Here is a 23,050-nt window from a genome sequence, read left to right as displayed (position 1 = left end):
TTTCTAGAAATCGTGATACATTTTATTAATTTATTTTTTTCAGGATTCTTTCATAAATATAAAGAAGAGCATTTATTTCAAATAGAAATCTTTTGTAGCATTATAAATGTCTTTACTGTCACTTTTGTTCAGTTTGTGTCCTTGCTGAATAGAAGTATTCATTTCTTTTAAAAAAATGACCCCAAACTTTTAAAGGGTTGTGTGTATATACATATATATATGTACATTTTCCATAGTTAAGTGAATTCATTTTTTTCCCCAGCAAGCAAGTTAATAAAGCAGGATTCTTTATTTGAAAATGTTTATCGGTTTTCACATTGCAAGAAAAGACAAGCTTTGTGGCCCCAGTAGCTCATGAATTATTCATGAGATGTTTCCAGGGATGACTTCAGGTGAAAAGCCCGCTAACTCACCCCCACATACACACACACACACATTTAAACACACTCCTGCACATTTACATATTCTGTTTAGCAAACATCCTACTATATATTTTTTTAACCTTGCCTTGACATGAATCAGCAGCATGTTACCTTGGAAATCACCCACTTATCTTCCCCCAAGTTTTGCTGCACACACACACACACACACACACACACACACACACACAGGTACAACAGGGCTTAATTTGTATCAGAAAAGCTGGATCTTGATCTGGAATTGGATTGTAATTATTGAGCATTTTATGGAGGGTTTTAAAAATGTGAAATAAACGTTTATTCTTTGTCTGTCTCTGAGGTCAGCAGCCAATCAGAATTAACTTGACAATTTTGCTGCTCGACCGGGATCAGTCACATGGCATTTACAGCTCTAGTTATTGGCTGAAACTTCTTAAGATGTAACCATATAAAATGCACATTTAATGCCCAAAACATTAATGTTTGCTTACCTCTGCATTAAAGTTTTTCATTTTTTTCTGCTAGAAAATTTCACATTTAATTCAATGTGTTAATTGGCGTTTCTATATTTGTGAAATTGCCTAGCAATTTCTAAGTGAAAACTGCTACAAAGTAATTTTGTAAGAAATTATGGCAAATTTCTAATTTATTTATTTATTTATTAGGAATAGACAACTATTACTATTATTTTTTATCAAATTAATAAATGATTAATAATCATTAAATTCTTAATTTTGTAAAATAAAATAGCAATTTCAGAGTGAAAATAGTTTCAAAGTAATTTTTTGAGGGAGTGGTGGCAAATTCGAAATCTCTCTCTTATGACCAACATAATTGATTACATAGATATCTGATATATGAATTTTTTATATATGATTATGTTGATGGATTTTTCTTCCTCTTTTGTGTAGTCATAGAAATGCTACACTGGATTTTTTTTCTTCTATTGAAGAAAATGGGAATGCAAAAATGATATTTGCTGTAGTTTCCATTCACGACTATAGAAGCTTATGATGAATTCAGCTTCTGAGAACCACAGAAATGTGAAACAGGTCCATAGACAAATGAAGCACTGCTGACCTGTTACACCAACAGCTGGAAACAGGAAAGGATCTAGTCATCTAGAAATCAACAACAGAAAGACTTAAAGTGCAAAACAGCAGAGAAATACAACTTTCCATTTTCTCCATTATTAACATCTATGTGTTCCCAAACTCACCTTAAATTTACAAATCAATCTTGCACTCTAAGCGATGATGATGATGATGAATCATGGTTTCCGTACAGAAAAAAACAAAAATCAAATCTCCACCGATACATTTATAGCTTAACGTCAGTGTGTCACATGTAAATGACGATGCATAGTTACCTGGTATCGCTCATTTGATCCGGGCTGCGTGCCCAGTGTGAGGTGATCCGCCAGAGATCATAGTTCAAAGATCAATAGGGGGCAAACAGTACAGGTGTGTGAGCAGTCCTGATTGGCCCCGGTGCAGGGCGGAGCAGTGCAGCGGGGAGGGACTGAGTCTGAAAGAGGGCGGGGTTATGGCAGGCACGCAGCGGGAAGGCGGAGCTAACGGCAGCGGCTGCAGCGGCGATAGCTGCCAGGTGGGACGGCATTATCCTGGTTGTCAGCAGTGGACACAGGTCTTTACTGACTGGCATCTTCACCTGCTGGACAGAAAACAGGTTTAAAAAAAAAATTTTTTTTAGTTTAAATATTTTTTTATATAAAATACCATTTTGATAATTTAGCATGATAATTATTAAATTAATAATAATAACACATTCTTCAACATGATCCAAACACACACACATATGTATATAATACATATACTGTATAAATAATAAATATAAATATAAAAGAAAAGGAATATGCACACAAAAAAACAAAAACAAAGTGGCACTGATATAGGGTTGAACTCGAAAACATTTTGTATTTGGCAGTTTCTTTGCACTCATTTTGAGGCCTCGATGGAATAAATCTACATGAGCATCAGTCTAAATTTTTGTATGCAAAGTCAATTTCATTAGTAAAATCTCTAATCAAATGGGTTGTATTTTTAACAGTGAAGTGAGTGAAATCCATGCAGTGATGCCCTAAAACAGTGTTTCCCAACCTGTTAAAAATACAACCCATTTGATTACAGATTTTACTAATGAAATTGACTTTGCATACAAAAATTTACTTTTCACAGTTTTGAAAAGTAAAAAATCCCACAGCACACCACTAAGCACTGAAATATAACAAAATTGCATAAACATGCATTGCTTTAAATTGCATATTAAAACTGGATATTATATTTTAAGTAGTACTCACATTTAATGTGAAACTTGAGCTTAAGTCAGGTGTGAACACAAGGTCATAGGTATAGCTTTATGACAAAACAACAAATTTACATATAGTCGCTGTCGGGCGGAAACATTTTAGGCTATGTTCAAAACCACTATCACTTTCAGGAAACGTAAAAACAAAACAATTTAGTTTTTTTAAATAATTAAACAGCGTCGTCAGAGTTGGTATTGTGGCTTTATATATGATCAGACACTTATGAGGTTTTTGACCAGCGAAAGATGGTGTTTTGTCTGTCATTAGAACGGCTGCATCTGAGGCAGTGAGTGCATCGCATTACATTTTCATCAACTTACAGGTTATAAAGTTTATTGTAGCTATATGCAGGGCCGGATTAACAATAGGGCTAGGTGGGGCTGAAGCCCCAGGGCCCGAGCAACGAGGGGGCCCGTGATTGGCTGTGGAGTAGATTGACTGAAGCGCCAATCGCCAAAGCCCCACCACACCCCCACTTATTAGCACTATTATTTAGAGGAGCTTTGCCATAAATTCCATGTACTGTATTACCATTAGATATTGAAACGTCACGTTTGAATTTGGTTTACCAATCAAATGCATGAATTCTGTATTTGACTTTTGAACGAACTGTACACGTATTTATCAGGTGATCGCTGCGCCTGATGTCCGCATTCACCTCCACTCTTCACTTCGTTCTGGCATAATCTAGAAATGGTCACGCAAAGAACAATCTTCAATAAGTAAAAATGTCAGCTATTCTAAAAAAATGTGAGAGAGGGGCTCAAAAAAGAAAAAAAATGTAAAACACAAACAGCAGATAAAACATAGTCAGTAAAATCCCCAGCTATCAGGTTATTTTACTAAAGATGATGATGGAGTAGAAGTTGTGAAACAGCAAGTGGACCGGGCACACGGAGCAGATAAAAACAGCGCCATCGTCCACACAGATTTTAGGTTAGTTTGATTATGAACTTGATGGATATATTTGGCTTTTTGTGTTTGAACAAACTCTATATATTCGCTTAAGGGTTGGGAAATAACCTGGTAGAAAAATGTCATGATGTAAGCTTAAACGCGTTTTAAGCATTGTGGTTTAAAAACAAATGGTTTTAAACTATTCATGGACATTAAGCAGCGGGGCAGAATTCTTGTTGGTAAATGCGCGCGCTAAGAGGTTTCAGCCTGATACACGTGGCGTGCACCTGCTCGTACAGCGCCTGACTAAACTTGAGTTCTTTTTCGCGCCTTGTGCTTAAACGTTCAAATACACATAGTTATGTGTCAAAATGGCAGTCTTTACGAGTATCCTCGTCAACACAGTCAGTTGTGTCTTACATGAACGTTAATAGTTAAAGATGAAGCATGTGTAGTAGTAGTAGGCTATATGAGATCTTGGCATTATATGATCTTCACCCAAAAATAAAAATACTGTCATCGTTTACTCACCCTCAAGTTGTTCTAAACCTGTATGAATTTCTTTGTTCTCCTCAACAAAACAGAATATATTTTGAAGAAAGTTTCTGGTCCCCATTGACTCCAATAGTGTTTTATTTTTATTTTTTTGATTACCAGTATTGTTCCAAATATATTATTTTGCATTCAACAGCAGAGGGAAACTCATACGGGTTTAGAACAACAACAGAATTTTCATTTTTGGGTGAACTATTCCTCTAAAGCAGCCTACAGCTGCTGTTGCCATTTGTGTCAATAATGTAAATCAAACACCAGAAAAAAAAAATCACTCACTGTCCTTGACTGAATCGCTTTTGTAAAATAAGTAAGAATTCATGTATATTGAATTTATACAGTGAAGACTATTCAGTTTATTTGTACATTTACTTTATACAATATATGTATTACAATTTGTGACTGTTTACTTGTGTTCAGTAAGCTTGGTTTTACTTGGGCTAGTATTTTTATTTATTTATTTTTTGGTAACAAGAATTATGAAATTTCAGTGCATCAAAAAATTTTGATAGCATAAAAATCCTATTTATCATATATATATATATATACAGTGGGTACGGAAAGTATTCAGACCCCCTTAAATTTTTCACTCTTTGTTATATTGCAGCCATTCGCTAAAATCATTTAAGTAAATTTTTTTTCCTCATTAATGTACACACAGCACACCATATTGACAGAAAAACACAGAATTGTTGACATTTTTGCAGATTTATTAAAAAAATATATATATATCATTATTGTGATGGGGGGCCCTGCAGTAAGTCAAGGCCCCAGGGCCCAGTGAGGTCTGAATGCAGCCCTGACTATATGGGCGCTCAGTTTTTACAAAGCAGACTCTTCTCCGCTCTTCAAACACACACACACACAAAAACATTAGCATTTATAGACATAGTGTTTTTTTAGTAAATACTTATTCAAACATCAGTTCTTTATTTACCCTTGCACTGGGAACGAGCAGAGATCTGTCTCCAGACTGCGCGAGGCGCTTCATTCTGAATGGAGGCGGGTGGAGTTGTGAGGTTTTGCTGATAGTTTGAGGATCCAATGGCATTACGAGGTTTACTCACAAGCTCTTTTGAATGCATTTCATTGGTTAATATTTGTAAAACCCACAAATGGATGTAAAAATGACCAATAGCATTGATTTATTAAAAGAATAACAATAATGATGAAATATAATAGAGAGAGAAAGTTTTGATAATTTTCCAGGGCACACCTGACAACCTATCACGTTGGGAAACACTGCCCTAAAATCCTGCATATGCAACGCGATTGAAGAGATAGCTCACTATGTTGATATTGTTCCAAACCCGTATGTGGTTGTTCTTTTCCATGGATCACCAAACAGTTTCACTACAACAACAGTTCACAGTGACCGCAAGCACCACAACAGTAGTCCACATGACTCATGCGCTATCATCCAAAATGTCTGAAGTCATAAGATAGATTTTGTTTGAGGAACAGACAAATTCAAATCACTCCCTGAAAATCTTTGAAATCTCATTTGTGTTCACAATGAGCTTGACGGATCTGGTCACTATGAGCTGTTGCTGCACGGAACAATGCAGAAAAAATATGAGGGTCAGTAAACAATGACAGAAGTTTCATTTTGGGGTGAACTATCGCTTGAATAAACGGTCTCGATGTGTATAATTCATCAGGACGTGTTATTTGAAAGGAAAACATTGTCTTGATAAGCGTTCATCAAAACAGTGGTTTCCTCTGTCTCTGAAATAACTTTTTCTGCTGACATACATGAGTCAAACAGGTGTTGAGAATACAATAATAAACTACACCACTGTTCAAAAGTTCGGGGTCACAGAAATAAATGACATTTTACAATATATTCAAACAGTTATGTTAAATTATAATTAATTATTATAATTAAATTGTATTTTTTATAATTCTTTCATGAACATTTAAACATCTTACCGACCCTTTGATTTTTGAAGTGGTAGCATATATTATTGTATTTTTTTTTATTTAATATATAAAAAAATAACATAAACCACCAACACGTAATCTACACACGAATGAAGTCCTGCTCTTCATTATTTCCCACTGAACAGAAATATGTCACATCGTGAAAGTTAAATGTGTTGTGAAATCAATTCATCTTGTTTTTATTAAATATGGCATCACTCCATCATGCAACATCTGATTTTGAAAGGCTCTGGGCTGACACTTATTTTTGCACCACTAGCAACACAAAACAGAGCAGCCTTTATTGTTTGTCCATTTCCATTGAAATGAACGGGCTTGCTAAAGGATATTTTTCTCCAGGTATTTTTAACCTTTCTTAAACTAACAGATTGCAGTTGCATTTGGAAGCGAGAGGAAGCTTACTGTCTGTTTGGTGGCTCCTCTTTGGGTTTTGGTGTAAGGACTGTACTTGGGTTTGTCTGGTTTCCCTGCAGCTCTGTCTTTATGGCGTCTGCTGCTGATATGCTGACGATACAAACACAGAATGTGACACAGATGTGATGAGCTGACAGACACAGTTTACAGATTCTATAACAGCGTTTAATGCTGTTATGAACTTTTCATACCAAATTAAAATACAATTTGCACTGCAGATTATTTGCTTCAAGCATTTATAGTAAAACACACACACACACACACACACACACATGACAAATGAGGTTCGGTGCTCACCTGCTTGAGCTGCGTCTCTGAATTGACGTGCACGTCGCAGGTTTCACAGTGGAATGTCTTGTTCTGCAGGCCCGTGTCTGCTTTAGCGGGTGCAGTCAGCTTGCTCTTCAGTCCGGGCCTGGGGAAGGATTTGATGGAGCCGATCCCACTCCGAGCCTCCAGCATGGTTTTGTGTTTGGTGCCTGAAGAACAAAACATGGCAGGTTCAAAACATGTATCACCTTAATGATACGCCTTTGCCAGAGAAAACAAAACCATGAGGGATGGATGGGGTCTTTAGTGCTGATGCATCACATTTCAAAGTTAACTATTCTAAGTAGTTTATATGTAACCCTGGATCACAAAAGCAGTGTTAAGTCGCTGGGGTATATTTGTAGCAATAGCCAAAAATACATTGTATGGGTCAAAATTATTGATTTTTATTGTATGCCAAAAATCATTAGGATATTAAGTAAAGATCATGTTCCTTGAAGATATTTTGACATTTTCCTACTGTAAATATATTAAAACTTAATTTTTGATTAGTAATATGCATTGCTAAAAACTTAATTTGGACAATTTTAAAGACGATTTTCTCAATATTTAGATTTCTTTGCACCCTCAGATTCCAGATTTTCAAATAGCTGTATCTCGGCCAAATATTGTCCTATCCTAACAAACCATACATCAATGGAAAGCTTATTTATTCAGCTTTCAGATGATGTATACATCTCAATTTAAATAAAATGACCCTTATGACTGGTTTTGTGGTCCAGGGTCACATATTTGTTTAGAAAACTGTAGACAGTGCTTGATCTGTGTATATTTCTCACCTGATTAAGGCGAAATTATTATTTTTCACTAGGAAAAGCAATATTATGGATAGAGGACTCGTATTTTAGCCAGAAGGAGCGGTCTGAAATCACTCCCTGAAAATCTTTGAAATCTCATTTGTGTTCACAATGAGCTTGACGGATCTGGTCACTATGAGCTGTTGCTGCACGGAACAATGCAGAAAAAATATGAGGGTCAGTAAACAATGACAGAAGTTTCATTTTGGGGTGAACTATCGCTTGAATAAACGGTCTCGATGTGTATAATTCATCAGGACGTGTTATTTGAAAGGAAAACATTGTCTTGATAAGCGTTCATCAAAACAGTGGTTTCCTCTGTCTCTGAAATAACTTTTTCTGCTGACATACATGAGTCAAACAGGTGTTGAGAATACAATAATAAACTACACCACTGTTCAAAAGTTCGGGGTCACAGAAATAAATGACATTTTACAATATATTCAAACAGTTATGTTAAATTATAATTAATTATTATAATTAAATTGTATTTTTTATAATTCTTTCATGAACATTTAAACATCTTACCGACCCTTTGATTTTTGAAGTGGTAGCATATATTATTGTATTTTTTTTTATTTAATATATAAAAAAATAACATAAACCACCAACACGTAATCTACACACGAATGAAGTCCTGCTCTTCATTATTTCCCACTGAACAGAAATATGTCACATCGTGAAAGTTAAATGTGTTGTGAAATCAATTCATCTTGTTTTTATTAAATATGGCATCACTCCATCATGCAACATCTGATTTTGAAAGGCTCTGGGCTGACACTTATTTTTGCACCACTAGCAACACAAAACAGAGCAGCCTTTATTGTTTGTCCATTTCCATTGAAATGAACGGGCTTGCTAAAGGATATTTTTCTCCAGGTATTTTTAACCTTTCTTAAACTAACAGATTGCAGTTGCATTTGGAAGCGAGAGGAAGCTTACTGTCTGTTTGGTGGCTCCTCTTTGGGTTTTGGTGTAAGGACTGTACTTGGGTTTGTCTGGTTTCCCTGCAGCTCTGTCTTTATGGCGTCTGCTGCTGATATGCTGACGATACAAACACAGAATGTGACACAGATGTGATGAGCTGACAGACACAGTTTACAGATTCTATAACAGCGTTTAATGCTGTTATGAACTTTTCATACCAAATTAAAATACAATTTGCACTGCAGATTATTTGCTTCAAGCATTTATAGTAAAACACACACACACACACACACACACACATGACAAATGAGGTTCGGTGCTCACCTGCTTGAGCTGCGTCTCTGAATTGACGTGCACGTCGCAGGTTTCACAGTGGAATGTCTTGTTCTGCAGGCCCGTGTCTGCTTTAGCGGGTGCAGTCAGCTTGCTCTTCAGTCCGGGCCTGGGGAAGGATTTGATGGAGCCGATCCCACTCCGAGCCTCCAGCATGGTTTTGTGTTTGGTGCCTGAAGAACAAAACATGGCAGGTTCAAAACATGTATCACCTTAATGATACGCCTTTGCCAGAGAAAACAAAACCATGAGGGATGGATGGGGTCTTTAGTGCTGATGCATCACATTTCAAAGTTAACTATTCTAAGTAGTTTATATGTAACCCTGGATCACAAAAGCAGTGTTAAGTCGCTGGGGTATATTTGTAGCAATAGCCAAAAATACATTGTATGGGTCAAAATTATTGATTTTTATTGTATGCCAAAAATCATTAGGATATTAAGTAAAGATCATGTTCCTTGAAGATATTTTGACATTTTCCTACTGTAAATATATTAAAACTTAATTTTTGATTAGTAATATGCATTGCTAAAAACTTAATTTGGACAATTTTAAAGACGATTTTCTCAATATTTAGATTTCTTTGCACCCTCAGATTCCAGATTTTCAAATAGCTGTATCTCGGCCAAATATTGTCCTATCCTAACAAACCATACATCAATGGAAAGCTTATTTATTCAGCTTTCAGATGATGTATACATCTCAATTTAAATAAAATGACCCTTATGACTGGTTTTGTGGTCCAGGGTCACATATTTGTTTAGAAAACTGTAGACAGTGCTTGATCTGTGTATATTTCTCACCTGATTAAGGCGAAATTATTATTTTTCACTAGGAAAAGCAATATTATGGATAGAGGACTCGTATTTTAGCCAGAAGGAGCGGTCTGTAGTTAAAAACATCTTAATGGAAAAATCGAAAAATTGACCCTTATGACTGGTTTTGTGGTCCAGGGTCACACATGTATTAGTACTAAGTATACACTAACCGTCAAAAGAGACACGTGACTGAGTTTGTTTCTTGTTGATCTTAAACTAAAGATTTTTGCTTAAATACTTGAAAACTAATTTTGAAGACAAACATAAATGTGAAACTTGTGTACAAAATCACATTTGTTTTACAAAAAATTTTTTTTATATAGATCAGCTGGATCGAATGGTGAAGGAAAACAGCTTCTGTGACCCACAGCTCTGGTTTTTTTATTCTTTTTATGATTCTTTCTTTTGATTTTTGATTGTTTTTATGATTCATTTTCTCCACAAGCATATTTTTTAAAATTCTTTCAAAAGCTCCAAACCATGAACCAAATCAAACAGCTTCACATCACAACATTTATCTGAAGCAAAAAGTATTTCAGAACAGATAATCGGTAAAAATGTTCTCTTCTGTTCACCAAGGCTGCATTTATTTGACCAAAACACAGTAAAATCAGTAATAATGTGAAATATTTTTACAATTTAAAATAAAAGTTTTCTATTTGAAAATATTTTAAAATGTAATTTATTCCTGTGATGCGCAGCTGTATTTTCAGCATCATTACTCCAGTCTTCAGTGTCACATGATTCTTCAGAAATCATTCAATCATTTGCTGCTCAAGAAACATTTCTGATTATTATCAATGTTGAAAACAGTTGTGCTGCTTTATATTTCTGTGATTTTCAGGATTCTCCAATGAAGAGACAATTCAAAAGACCAGCATTTAATTGAAATAGAAATCTTTTGTAACATTATATCTTTACTGTCATTTTTAATCAATTGAATGCATCCTTGCAGAATAAAAGCATTTCATTTCTTGAAAAAAAACTGATGACAAACGTTTGAACAATAGTGTTGTTTAATTATCATGTTAATGTAACCTAAATAGCCTCAAACATGTCCCCACAACCCAACTTGACATATATCATCATAACCGAGGTGCAGTATCTTGCTGTAGTACTTGAGCATTTTAGTAGTACTTAGATTTTTTGCATTTGCCTTTTTAAACTCTTTGACTCATAGATTCTACTAAAGAAGCTGTGCATTACAGTAATTGAAATTCACAGTAAAATGACTAATTCACTGTAATCTTGAGTGACTTAGCTTTTATAAAACTGCAGCAACAACAATATGATAAAAGGTACCTATGGTACTTCAGTTCTGTAGTCCTGCATGTGTCTGAATAAGACCTGATCCTGCAGAATTCAGAAAAGCCTCAGTGCAGGCGCTCTGAGAAGCTGCTCACCGATATTATGCGCGTCTAGCTGTGACGCAGAGTTGACGGCCACCTTACAGAGGGAGCAGTAGAGCAGACGCAGCGCTTTCTCTTTCTCCGTCTCTGGACTGACTGCGGGGTCATTCTCTTCTGGTTCAGGTGGGTTGGGCGTGATGGAGCGGCCGTCCTCTCCTCCTGATACTGAGGTAGACTCTGGCTCTGTGGGCTCCACGCCGGGGCCGGACACTGGGGCAGAAGAGGGTGATGAAGGGGCCACAGGCGCTCCATGACTCCCACCTGTAAAAGACAAATAACCTGTTACTGTTAAGTGTCAAAATAATAGCTTGCTTAAATAATAATAATAATAATAATAATAATAATAGCTTTACTGTTTTTATTGCAAATCTTTTGATTTGAACTCAAGTGTTTCATAATGTGAAGCTGTTCTTGCACTGATGCCAGACTCATCATTCATATATTATGAATAATTGTTTTGTTTCCATTTATCAAGGTCCAAATATAAAGAGAAAATAATTGAAATGAAGTACCTTTCATTTTTAAAGTAATTTAATGGATTATACAAAAAGTTTCATATTATACAAACATTTCCAGCATAAATAACCACACACACACACACACACAACTAATAACAAATAATTATTAGTTAATAAATGATAATTAATAAAATATTAAAATAATAATTTAATACAACGTAAAAAATAAAGCTAAAATAAAAATTGAAAAGCAAAATAAATTAATAAATACATCCAGATTCATCATTTATTAGGACTAAACATTTCATTTGTATCCATAAAGTTCTAAATATGAAGAGAAAATTATTTATTAGACTATACAAAGAAAAACATAACTAACCAACTAAATGGCAATACAAAATGTAAATTTAATTAAACAATTATAATAATTTAATAAATTGCAAAAATTAAAATACAATATTTGAAACCCCATCAAGCAAATAAATAAATAGAGACTCGTTATTCATTAATTATATATCATAATTCATAATCGAGTTTTAAATAAATTGAAAAAAGAAAATGATTGAAAAGTACCTTTTCATTTTTAAAGTATTTAATTTACTGGACTATGCAATATAAAATCTAATTAAAAATCATTTAAAATGTAATAATTTAATTTTTAAATTTAATAAATACAATTTAACTAAATAAATATTTAATAAACACATGCATATTTTTCTAACTGAAGCATTGTATTGAGGCACAAATATGAGTCAGATTTTTCTAATTATAAACACATTATACTATCCACTAGATGGATGAGTATTGGATTGTATTTTGGATGAATTAATATGCAGCCAGCGCACATAAACACAAACCCTGATGACACTGATGACTTGTCAACCTCTAAAAGCTCCTTCGGTGCCATCGTCAATAATACATGAGCACTTTATTCTATCAAACGGCACTCTTCAGTTCTGACTGCGAGTTTTCCCCCCAGTGTTGGACTTACTTTGATTTGAAGACTTCCTTTATTTGTGCTTGAAATTAACTGTGTCAAATATCGAGATCGATGGTGCCACACGCCAGTATTACCTAATGCAGTCGACACTGAAATTAATTGCACGGAATAAGATAAACTGCCGCTGAATTTCCCCAAATGAGGTCTGGTTCTGGCAGGACGCTCTGATCAATGTCTGAGGGGTCTGAACTCTTTGTACAGTAATAACACAGAGGCTCTCTTCATTTCAGACCCTGGGGACTCAATCGATACTGAATTATGTTGTTCTATTTTGGTGACCCGTTAAGTAGAGTCTTTTATTTATCCCAGAGCTCCTCTTCGGATCATCTGTGTAAAAAAAGAGGCATGGATGCTACCGAACATCTCACTCAAACTAAAACCAACTAGCTAACCTTAGGGCTGCAACAAACCATTATTTTGAAAATCGATTAATCTGATGATTATTAGAACGATTAATCGACAAATCATCTATTATTTCACTCATTAATCAGTAGGCTTTGATTGATTATTCAGCTTTTGCAATTTGTTAAAATTATACATTCTATACATACAGGTGCATCTCAATAAAATCTGGACAACTGTTAGATCAGCAGTCTTCCCCATGATTGTGTAGCCTAGTGAACACAACTGAGAGACCATTTTGAAGGCTCAGGAAACCTTTGCAGGTGTTTTGAGTTGATTAGCTGATTGGCATGTCACCATATTCTAATTTGTTGAGATAGTGAATTGGTGGGTTTTTGTTAAATGTGAGCCAAAATCATCACAATTAAAAGAACCAAAGACTTAAACTACTTCAGTCTGTGTGCATTGAATTTATTTAATACATGAGTTTCACAATTTGAGTTGAATTACTGAAATAAATGAACTTTTCCATGACATTCTAATTTATTGAGATGCACCTGTATTCATATGCATATAGAGCTGCTTTATAGCAAAAAATCAATTTGTAATTCTAACTGAAAGCGACACTGACACTGTTTTTTCATGTCTAATACTGTAAAGATGCACCCAGACAAAATGTTTTTATTGAGAGGAAAGCTTGCAGCACATATTTACACATTCATCTACATGTCGCTCTAAGCAGAGTCAGAATGTTCGCTAACTATAAAGCGCTGCTTGCTTATTTTATCTCTAACTGAAGAATGAAAAAAAAACATTGCCACGAGAATATCGGTACCTTTACACATTTTTGTTTGTAGTTTTGTAAAACTTTTTCACACTCTACTGGTTTGGGTGTTTATATGTGGCATAAATTCATCTTATTCTATTGAAATATACGCGGCAGGGCTGAATTACAATCGTGCACTACAGCGACACACTGGTCAAACCATGTTATTGCAGACCCTTACATTAGGTCATATGAGATCAACTTATAGGGCCCTATGACCCGATGCGGAAAACGCGGACGGAATCGCGGAATCCAGTAATAAAAATGGAATTTACTGTTTAACGCGGAACGTCACGGAATTTGTCAAAGTTTGAGTGAATTAATCAAAAGTAGGTCATCACACTTAAATCAAAGCGCGATACGGACTTGTATCTGTAAATATTAAGCAACAAAAAGACTATTTAAATATGAATCCTGCATGTTCTGTGTGTCTCTGTGTGAATGAAAGGCGCAGATGGGCTGTTTCAGTTACTACACACATACTGAAGCGTGCGTGACGCTCGCGGTGATTTCAGCATCTGCCGCTTCAGTATATGAGTACAGGAACATAAACAATCCCTAGAACCACTAGAACTGAATCACTTCATGAGCATTTGACTGTTTCATTTGAGAGAAACTATCGTCATATCATATGCACACAGAAATGTAAAGGTATTCACGGCAACCCGTCAAAATAAAAGTTCAGTTTAACTTGAAGAAATTATTGTCCCTGTTGTTCAGTAGAACTACTACTACTACTAAAATTATTAAAATCATTTTTAAGGAATAGTTACACAATATTTATTTCATGTTTTAATGTTAATACTAAAAAAATTAAGTTTTTGTTTTTTATTTGGTTAAAAGATTAATTGAATTAATGTTTTATGCCTTCATTTGATAACCAGAAAAAAATTAAATAGCCTTCAAAACAGAATTTCTGAGGGCGAAAAAAATATATTTCATAGGCTATTGTAAAAATAAATTTTAATAAAGGAAATTGTTTTCATGCATTCAAATTGCTGGACATGCATAAACAGAATTTGGTAACAATAAAACAGAAGGTGTGAAAAAAAATTCAAAGGGCCCTAATAAACAGGTCATTTTTGTTCAACTTTTAATAAATTGATGTTAAATTGTATAAGTTTCATGATTTTAATTAATTAATTTTTGATTGATAAAATGTAATTTAACCATTAAAAAAGAGTCCAGAAAAATTTAAACAGAAAAAAAAATGGAATCCAGAAAAATTAAAATGGAAAAAATTTAATTTGGGAAAAAATAAAACTGATTTTATAGGGCCCTAAAATGACTATTCGATTACAAAAATATTTGTCGACAACTTTTTTCATTGTCGACGGTGTCGATACTTTCATCTAATAGTTCCAGCCCTATAGTTAACCCTAACTCCACAAATATGTAGTTCTTCACGTATAGTTTTGGAACCCAGAGTCCTTCTTGAAAGGCTCACCAGCTGGCTAAAGGAGATTAGCTTGTTGAGCTGTGGATTGGGGCGGCAACGCTGACAGCAAAAAGAGCCAGTTCTCTCCCACCAGAGAAGCATCACTGACCATGAGAGCTTGGCACAGAGAACTTCATTTACACTCCAATTTCTATTAAATCTGCAGCGGTGGCCACATGGACACTCAACCAGAGTGGGGAACTCAACCAGAGACAACAGGACACCAATAGAGCTCTTCTCAAAGCTCTGCGGATGAGGGTTTGGACAAAAAAAAACAAAAAAACAACCCGGTTATAACAGCCCACGTCAATCAGTAAGACAACTAACTATACTACAACATGTCAGCGGCAGAGCTGGGTAGATTACTTACAAATTGTAGTCTGTAACCGATTACAAATTACATGATGAAAATTGAAGTCAGTGCAATATTCTGACTACTGTTAGATTACTTTTGATCTAACTTGTTTATAGATTTACATGGGATTATATAAAAAAAACAACCAAAAAAAGATTAATATTAAAAATGATAAATTCTTTCTTATCAACATCATGAAATGTATTAAACATTACAACTCCAGGGTTTCCCAAACTGTGGTAAATGAAAACTGCAGGAGTTGTACGAGTTGATGAAAAGCTAATAATTAATTAAGTCATAAAAATGAAAAATTCAAACGAATAAATGATTTTAAAATGAAAACAAAATAAAACACATGAATACCCAAATTTGAAATATTTTATGTGTTTATCTTTATGCTGATGTGACCATTAACCGACAGCAGAGAACATTCAAATGTGTTGTTAAATTACTGAAATAAAATGAATAAAATATGAACTAATAAAATAATAAAAATGAAAACAGCAATGAATGGCATGGTCAGAGTTTTCCAGGTTTTAAATATAGGATCTCATTTGTTGAAAAATCGTAGACTAACAATGAGCAATATATTTCTACAATCATTAACCACTGTTAATATTAGTTTTTTTTAAATGTTATTTCGATTAACTAATTGTGAGATTAATTAATGTAGCGAACTAATGTTACCAAATGAAACCTTATTGTAAAGTGTTACCATATTTATCAAGATTTTGAATTAGCTTTTATTTTTGTTTTCAGTTTTATTTCATTTAGTTCTATTTTTTATGTTTTTAAATTAAAAATTTTACGTTTTTACATTTTAAATTCAAGTTTTTCATCTACTGTGTATGTTTTATTTGAGCTTTATTGCAATTACCTTTTAATAGTTTCAGTTTTAATACTGGTTTAGTAAGCGCACATACGGTGCAAAGATGTGTGTGAAGGAGCACATCCTCTAGAAAGAATTATGTCCTATTTTAAGTAGGATGTTGAATCATAGGCAATTTAACCTATTATGAATCATATTCCATTTAATGATTCCAGTTCCATAATGACTCCATTAATGATTATTTTATTACTTTTGAGGAAAACCCTCAAATAAATAGTTCTGATTATTTACTAAACAAACACAACACTATTTGTGGTAACATCTAAAACAAGAACTAATTCCTCTTTTAGGCTGAACCGGTTCAAAAGAGTCATTTGTTTCTGAATCGGATTACACTGGTTGTGCAGTGTGCTCATTATTGTGTGCAACCAGTGAGGATAATGCAAAAGAAAATAATGAAGACTGAATCTACAGCAGCACAGTTCTTCATAATCTAAAAACATCGTCAAACTTACCTTTGCTGCAAGAACACTGTATGGATAAATATATTATGCGAACAGACCAAGCAATTTAGATAATATTTTCCATCCAGCTTTAATTTTTCAATGAAGAGGTCATTTAAAACAGCTCCACTCCACAATTAATCAATTTACAGCTAATGTCAAAAAGCCCACAAAGTCATTTGCTGTTTATGGGAAGATTCACCTTGAACGACAGATAAAGCGTAAATGAGGTGGGCAGCGGCGCTGACCTGAACATTAGCCTCATTTTCATCTACCATCAGGAAGCTCGGATCACAACCGGCCGACTCTGCTGGAAGTCTGGCACATCCCGAACTACGACGTGTGATCAATTTGAGCAGCATTTGAGTGTGAAAATAAGCTATTAAGGGGTAATTTGTGAGAGTACAGACTGCTTTGATTGTCTGTCAGTGTGCTGGTGATCTATGGACTCTGCTGTGACCTGTGTGCCAAAAGAAGGAGAAACGCACACAGGTAGAACATCAAGGAAGGAAAAAGACAAAGAGATCAATGGTTCCTCATTAATGACTGGATTGGCCTTGATCAATCTGCTCTATAAAGGTGCTGAAGGTGACAGAACAGATCTGGGTCAGTCCATGTAATTCATTTTTATGTTGCGTTTTTAAAAAGTTTCACGTATGCACGACAACGTTTTCAAAACGATTTACACATATCTGCGAAAACGGCCAAAAACGCTGTGTTACGTATGCCAGGCCAGTAGTGACGTGACATGTGGCCAAGTATGGTGACCCATACTCAGAATTAGTGCTCTGCATTTATCCATCCAAAGTGCACACACACAGCAGTGAACACACACCCGGAGCAGTGGGCAGCCATTTTTTTGCTGCGGCACCTGGGGAGCAGTTGGGGGTTCGGTGCCTTGCTCAAGGGCACCTCAGTCGTGGTATTGAAGGTGGGAGAGAGCGCTGTACATTAACTCCCCCCCACCTACAATCCCTGCAACCTTTGGGTTACAAGTCAGACTCTCTAACCATTAGGCCACAACTTCCCCAGTTGTCGGGGGGACTTCCCTAGTTGGCGCTGTCACCTTGTCAGTAAACAGTACCTGTAGGGAAGTGATGATTATTTGTTGTATATGATGCGTCTCCACTGTTGCTTGTAATATTGGTGAAGTAAATCCACACTTTGCTGGAGAAGCGTTAGCAAACTCTTGAGCAGCAACAACAGTACCATGTACTCAGCCATTGTTGTGTATGCTTGTTCGCGCTTGCCTTTAAAATCGACACGTACTGCGCATGTCTACATACCTAACACGTACTATGCACGCGCATGACGTCACCGTTTTCAAAGATTCCCGTTTTGGGTGTTTACACGGAAACGACAACGGTGGCGTTTTCAAAAACTTGCACTTTGAAACTCGTTTTCAAAAATATGCATTTTCAGTCCCCAAAACGAACAGGCAAAACGTATAAAAGGTTTCCCGTTTTTGGCTGAAAACGTTGTCGTGTAAGCGGCCCCATATTCAGTAGCCCTAAAAATAATGGAAAGACACTTTTTGGAAATAAAATAACTAAATGTCATTGCATTAGGTCACAAAATATCACAATGACACATTTTTTTCTTCAATGCTAAAATGCAATCACACATTTTGAAATTGTGGCTAAAGAGCCGTAATACTCTGTATTCATCACTTTCTTAATGAATTAGAATTTTATTTTTGAAAAATTGAAGCAAACAAAAATGGTGATAAAAAACGGGTGATATATTCGTTTGTATAAGTTTTCCTCAGTATTGCTTATAATCCATTATTAATATCAAATGTTAATACTTTTTTAGCTATACAAATTATATATTACATTTTGTCTGATAAAATTACAGAAGTTAGTTTTAGTTTGAAATCAACATTTCAAAATATTAAAAATATAAATTTTTACAATATTAATAAATCTTATTATTAATAATAAATACTAATTAAATAATAAATGTAAAACTAAAAATTTGATAATGAAATCATACCAATCATGAAATAATATATATCTCATTTTCTCAGGTAACTCAGTAAAGAATGCTGTATAACTCAAAGAAAGATAGCTGCTCATTCCATCAGCTCCTCTCCGGTCCCGCTGATGTGCCGAACGCTCTGCCAATCTCTGCTCTTTAATTACGGGAGCAGTAATAAGCGCATGTCTCCATAATCCTTCCACCCTCGTTATTATACCAACTAATCAGAAAGTCCCCTTGAGTTCTGATTACATTTTCACCATGATGCTGGATTAAGCCCTCTAATTATAATGATTACGCCCCATTATGAATCACACTGACTTTTGAAATCAGTCCCCGAGGGACACACGTTCCTGTCAGACCTCTGTTTTTTTATTAATTGCCCCAAATATCTCATTTTGAAATTCTCCTTATTTTATAGAGAGCAATAGCTGCTGTGAAACACCAGTGAGGGAGGTCATTTGTGCTGCAGCCGTGCTGAGCCGACTGACAGGCCACAGCGAATACAAACCTGCTGCGTGACGCCACACATTCACAGCTAATCAGAAGAGATTTGATGTTTCATGTACAGTTGGGATTTTTTTTTTTTTTAAGAAATTAAGCTTTATTTAGCAAGGATGCATAAATGCATTAAGAGCAGCCTCCAGCATTTTTGTTCATTTTCACAAAAATGTCATGCCCCCCAGAATATTTTGTTACATGAATATCTGAACATGCAATATGTCAAAAGAAAGAACAGAGCCTCTGCTTTTAAACAAACAAACAAAAAAAGATCGCTTTCATCAACACCACCAAAACTCCTAAACTCCTAAAACACTTCTTGAGTCGACATTTAATTCGGTAATGTTTGGCAGATTTTGATTTATATGCTGTTTAATGTTTGATGATTGCGTTATTTTAAATATGCATCTTCTTACAGTTTCTTACAGTTTCTTGAGCAGCAAATCAGCATATTAGAATGATTTCTGAAGGATCATGTGACACTGAAGCTGGAGTGAAAATTCAGCTTTGATCACAGAAATAAATTACATTTTAATATATATTCACATAGAAAACAGTTCTTAAAGTGACGTGACATGTGGCCAAGTATGGTGACCCATACTCGGAATTAGTGCTCTGCATTTACCCATCCAAAGTGCACACACACAGCAGTGAACACACACAAACCGTGAACACACACCCGGAGCAGTGGGCAGCCATTTATGCTGCGGCACCCGGGGAGCAGTTGGGGGCTCGGTGCCTTGCTCAAGGGCACCTCAGTCGTGGTATTGAAGGAGGGAGAGAGCGCTGTACATTCACTCCCACCCACCTACAATCCCTGCCGGTACGAGACTCAAACCCGCAACCTTTGGGTTATGAGTCCAACTCTCTAACCATTAGGCCACGACTTCCCACTTCTTTTAAATGGTACTAATATTTCACAATTTTACTGTATTTTTGATCAAATAAATGCAGGCTTGGTGGGCAGAAGAGACTTCAAGCGGAGTTCTTTCTCTGCAGAATCATCATCATCTCTAGCAGGCTGTAAGTGTGTGTTTGTAAGGCTTTTTTCCAGCTCAGTGCCTGATGAAAGGCTGAGTGCTGCAGAGTGAAGATGCTGGGAAAGGACATCAGGTTTGCTGATAACAGTTGGAGTTAGCAAATCTCTCTCTTCCCAAAATACATTTTAATTGCCCTTTCTCAGACTTAATGGATTCCTCTAACTTTCTCCTATCTTAGTTTATACTATTTATACTGACTGTAAGGCAGACTTTACATGTGCAGTTTTGTTTGGTGATGCAGAAATGACACATTTCACCTTTAACTATCAACTGTCTCAGATGTTTCTCATAAAATTAAAATTAAAGCAAATGAGTCACGCAGTAAAACGCTATCAAATGATTGCAGATAGCAGCTCAAAACATTTGATGAAAAATGTTTTTGTTCATATTGAGATCTCTGACTTTTGATGGCTGACTTTGGTATCTTGGCAAATCTGAACCAGGGTTAATATAGTTAGCCAAATCAAAAATCACAAAAAACATTTTCAGTTGAACTGAATTAAAGTATTCAAAAGGCATTTCTCATCTTCATTTAGTTAAACTTGATAAATAAGTAAAATTGAAATAAAATGTCATAAAATCTATATTGACATATTAAAAAACTAATAAAAATGACAACATCAAAATCAATTCAAACGAAATCAGAAAATATTAAAATATTAAAAAATATGAATAAAAACTATAATCAGGATTTCTGCAGGTTTCATGAAGTTAAATGTAAAACTTTTTAAAGAGCTTTTAAGTCAAGTCAGTCAAGTCATCTCCATTATTTTGAAATAAGTTTAAAAAAATGCATGAATTTGCTCCCACTAAAATAAACTGATCACACTGCGAAAAATCTGATGTTGTTTCTCAATATTTTTGTCTTGTTTTCTTAAACGTTTCTAAATGTGAAATTGATCAAAATAAAGCAAGTTTATGATTAAAAGATCTGCCAATGGGCTCAGAATAAATCTACTTAATTCAAAGAGGAAACAAGTTTTTATAAACAATTGATGGATATTTATTCTTGTTTTAAACAAACTCACTTAACTTTGTTCAATTCCATATCTTAATTTTGCATCTCAAGTAAATGTATCTCGATTTAAGGATGTTCAGAAATTTGTATTGGAAAACAAGACAAAAATACTGTGCACGATATTAATTTTAGCAATGCGTGCAATATGTAATGCCATGACTTCATCAATTTAAGACTTTCTGTTCTGATAAAGACCGTTTTAAACCTGCAGAAACCCTGCATCCCAATGCTGCTAAAATATCACTGATCTGAACACAGTTGGAAAAACCGTTGAGATCTCGTCAGAAACTGACACGTGTAAGATCCCTGGACACTTTTTCTCAGGAGAAACGTCTGAGAAGCATCAGGTTTGCAGGTGAAATTGCGGTTTTAGAGGCTCCTGAGACCCGAGAGCACCGTTCCGGTCCATAATCCAGCCCTGAACCGCGTGAAAAAGCATCTTAACTCCGCTCTGTTCTTCTCTCTTTCCTGACTCGTGCTTTCTGCCCGCATTGTGCAGCTGTCTGAGCTGGCGTCCCTCCCCTGACAATCTGCTCTTTAATAGCTAATATCAGGGAACATTTCCTGTGACACTGGACTGGAACAGAGAGATGGAGGCGTCTCTGTCACACACACACACGGCTGCTGACTCATCTCCTCATCTACAGCGGCTCTCTCTCTGCCCTCTGACCGTCTCGAGCATCACATCAAAGGACTCTCTCTCTGCCTCAGATAGCGGCCATTTGTGCTGCTGCTGCTGCTGCCGTCTCACTGAGTAGATGTCATTTTCAGCCCTGACAATTTCTTCTGTTCCATTTTTGTATTTGTACATGTCTGTGGCACTGCTATATCTGGCTAGATCTAGCCTCAAATGTTTTAGATGCACCAGGGTAAAGAAAGTTAACTAGCTTTCACTCTCAATAATGGTTCACTTAGTAATTAGTTCAACATAGTTACTACTACTACTACTACTACTAATAATAATAATGTAAAACACTTTTCTAGGGACTTTACAAAACATAAAATCCACATCTAAACAAAACAAGCCTTGCAGCCTATATGCATGCAAACACAGGACTGCAGAATACAAGCATATGCACAGAAGTTTTGTCTTTTGTTTTTGACGTATTCATTTTTGTCAAGTATTAAGTAATATTTTTTAAATTACATATTTTTATAGCTATACATACAATTTGTTTAATTGCATGTTTATATAAATATGTAATGTTTAATAAAAATAACAATATAAATATTTTACATAAATAATATTTATATTACATTCACATTAAATTACATATTATGTATATATATACTATAATATATAATATATATATATATATATATATATATTATAAAGTATAAACATTAGAAAAATGTGCAAAATACATATTAATATCAATATATTTCTCTATATTGAAAATATATAGTTGTATGAAATTATGCTTTTTATATAATACTTTTTTTATAATACAAATGTTTCTATAATAAACAAATATTTTGTATAATAAAAATGTTTAAAATTGTTCAAATATAAATAATGGTAATATAAATACAATATATTATCTATCATCATTATATATATTTACACATTTATTTATTTATTTATATGCATGTTTATTTATATATATTTCAT

The 23,050-nt window shown here is 34.9% G+C and overlaps 1 protein-coding gene across 3 annotated transcripts in view; it reads right to left on the bottom strand.

Annotated features, from left to right (window-relative positions):
- Positions 1-1,197: 1,197 nt before the first annotated feature.
- The window catches only part of znf385d (zinc finger protein 385D), a 69,295-nt gene continuing 47,442 nt past the window's right edge, over positions 1,198-23,050 (bottom strand). Inside the window, exons 5-9 of one of the 3 annotated variants that reach the window (XM_016281486.1) lie at positions 11,143-11,409; positions 8,913-9,094; positions 8,604-8,705; positions 1,768-2,072; positions 1,198-1,644 (exon numbers count right to left, since the gene is read on the bottom strand). In XM_016281486.1, the coding sequence (XP_016136972.1) occupies positions 1,839-2,072; positions 8,604-8,705; positions 8,913-9,094; positions 11,143-11,409 (785 nt within the window). In that variant the 3' untranslated portion in view covers positions 1,198-1,644; positions 1,768-1,838. Of the gene's footprint in view, positions 2,073-8,603; positions 8,706-8,912; positions 9,095-11,142; positions 11,410-23,050 lie in introns of all 3 variants that reach the window. The other 2 variants (XM_016281488.1, XM_016281487.1) reach the window with 2 other exon arrangements.

Source organism: Sinocyclocheilus grahami, unplaced genomic scaffold (genome assembly GCF_001515645.1).
Source record: "Sinocyclocheilus grahami isolate Dianchi unplaced genomic scaffold, SAMN03320097.WGS_v1.1 scaffold150.1, whole genome shotgun sequence".
NCBI lineage: Eukaryota > Metazoa > Chordata > Actinopteri > Cypriniformes > Cyprinidae > Sinocyclocheilus > Sinocyclocheilus grahami.
This window is presented reverse-complemented; position numbering and strand designations above follow the sequence as displayed.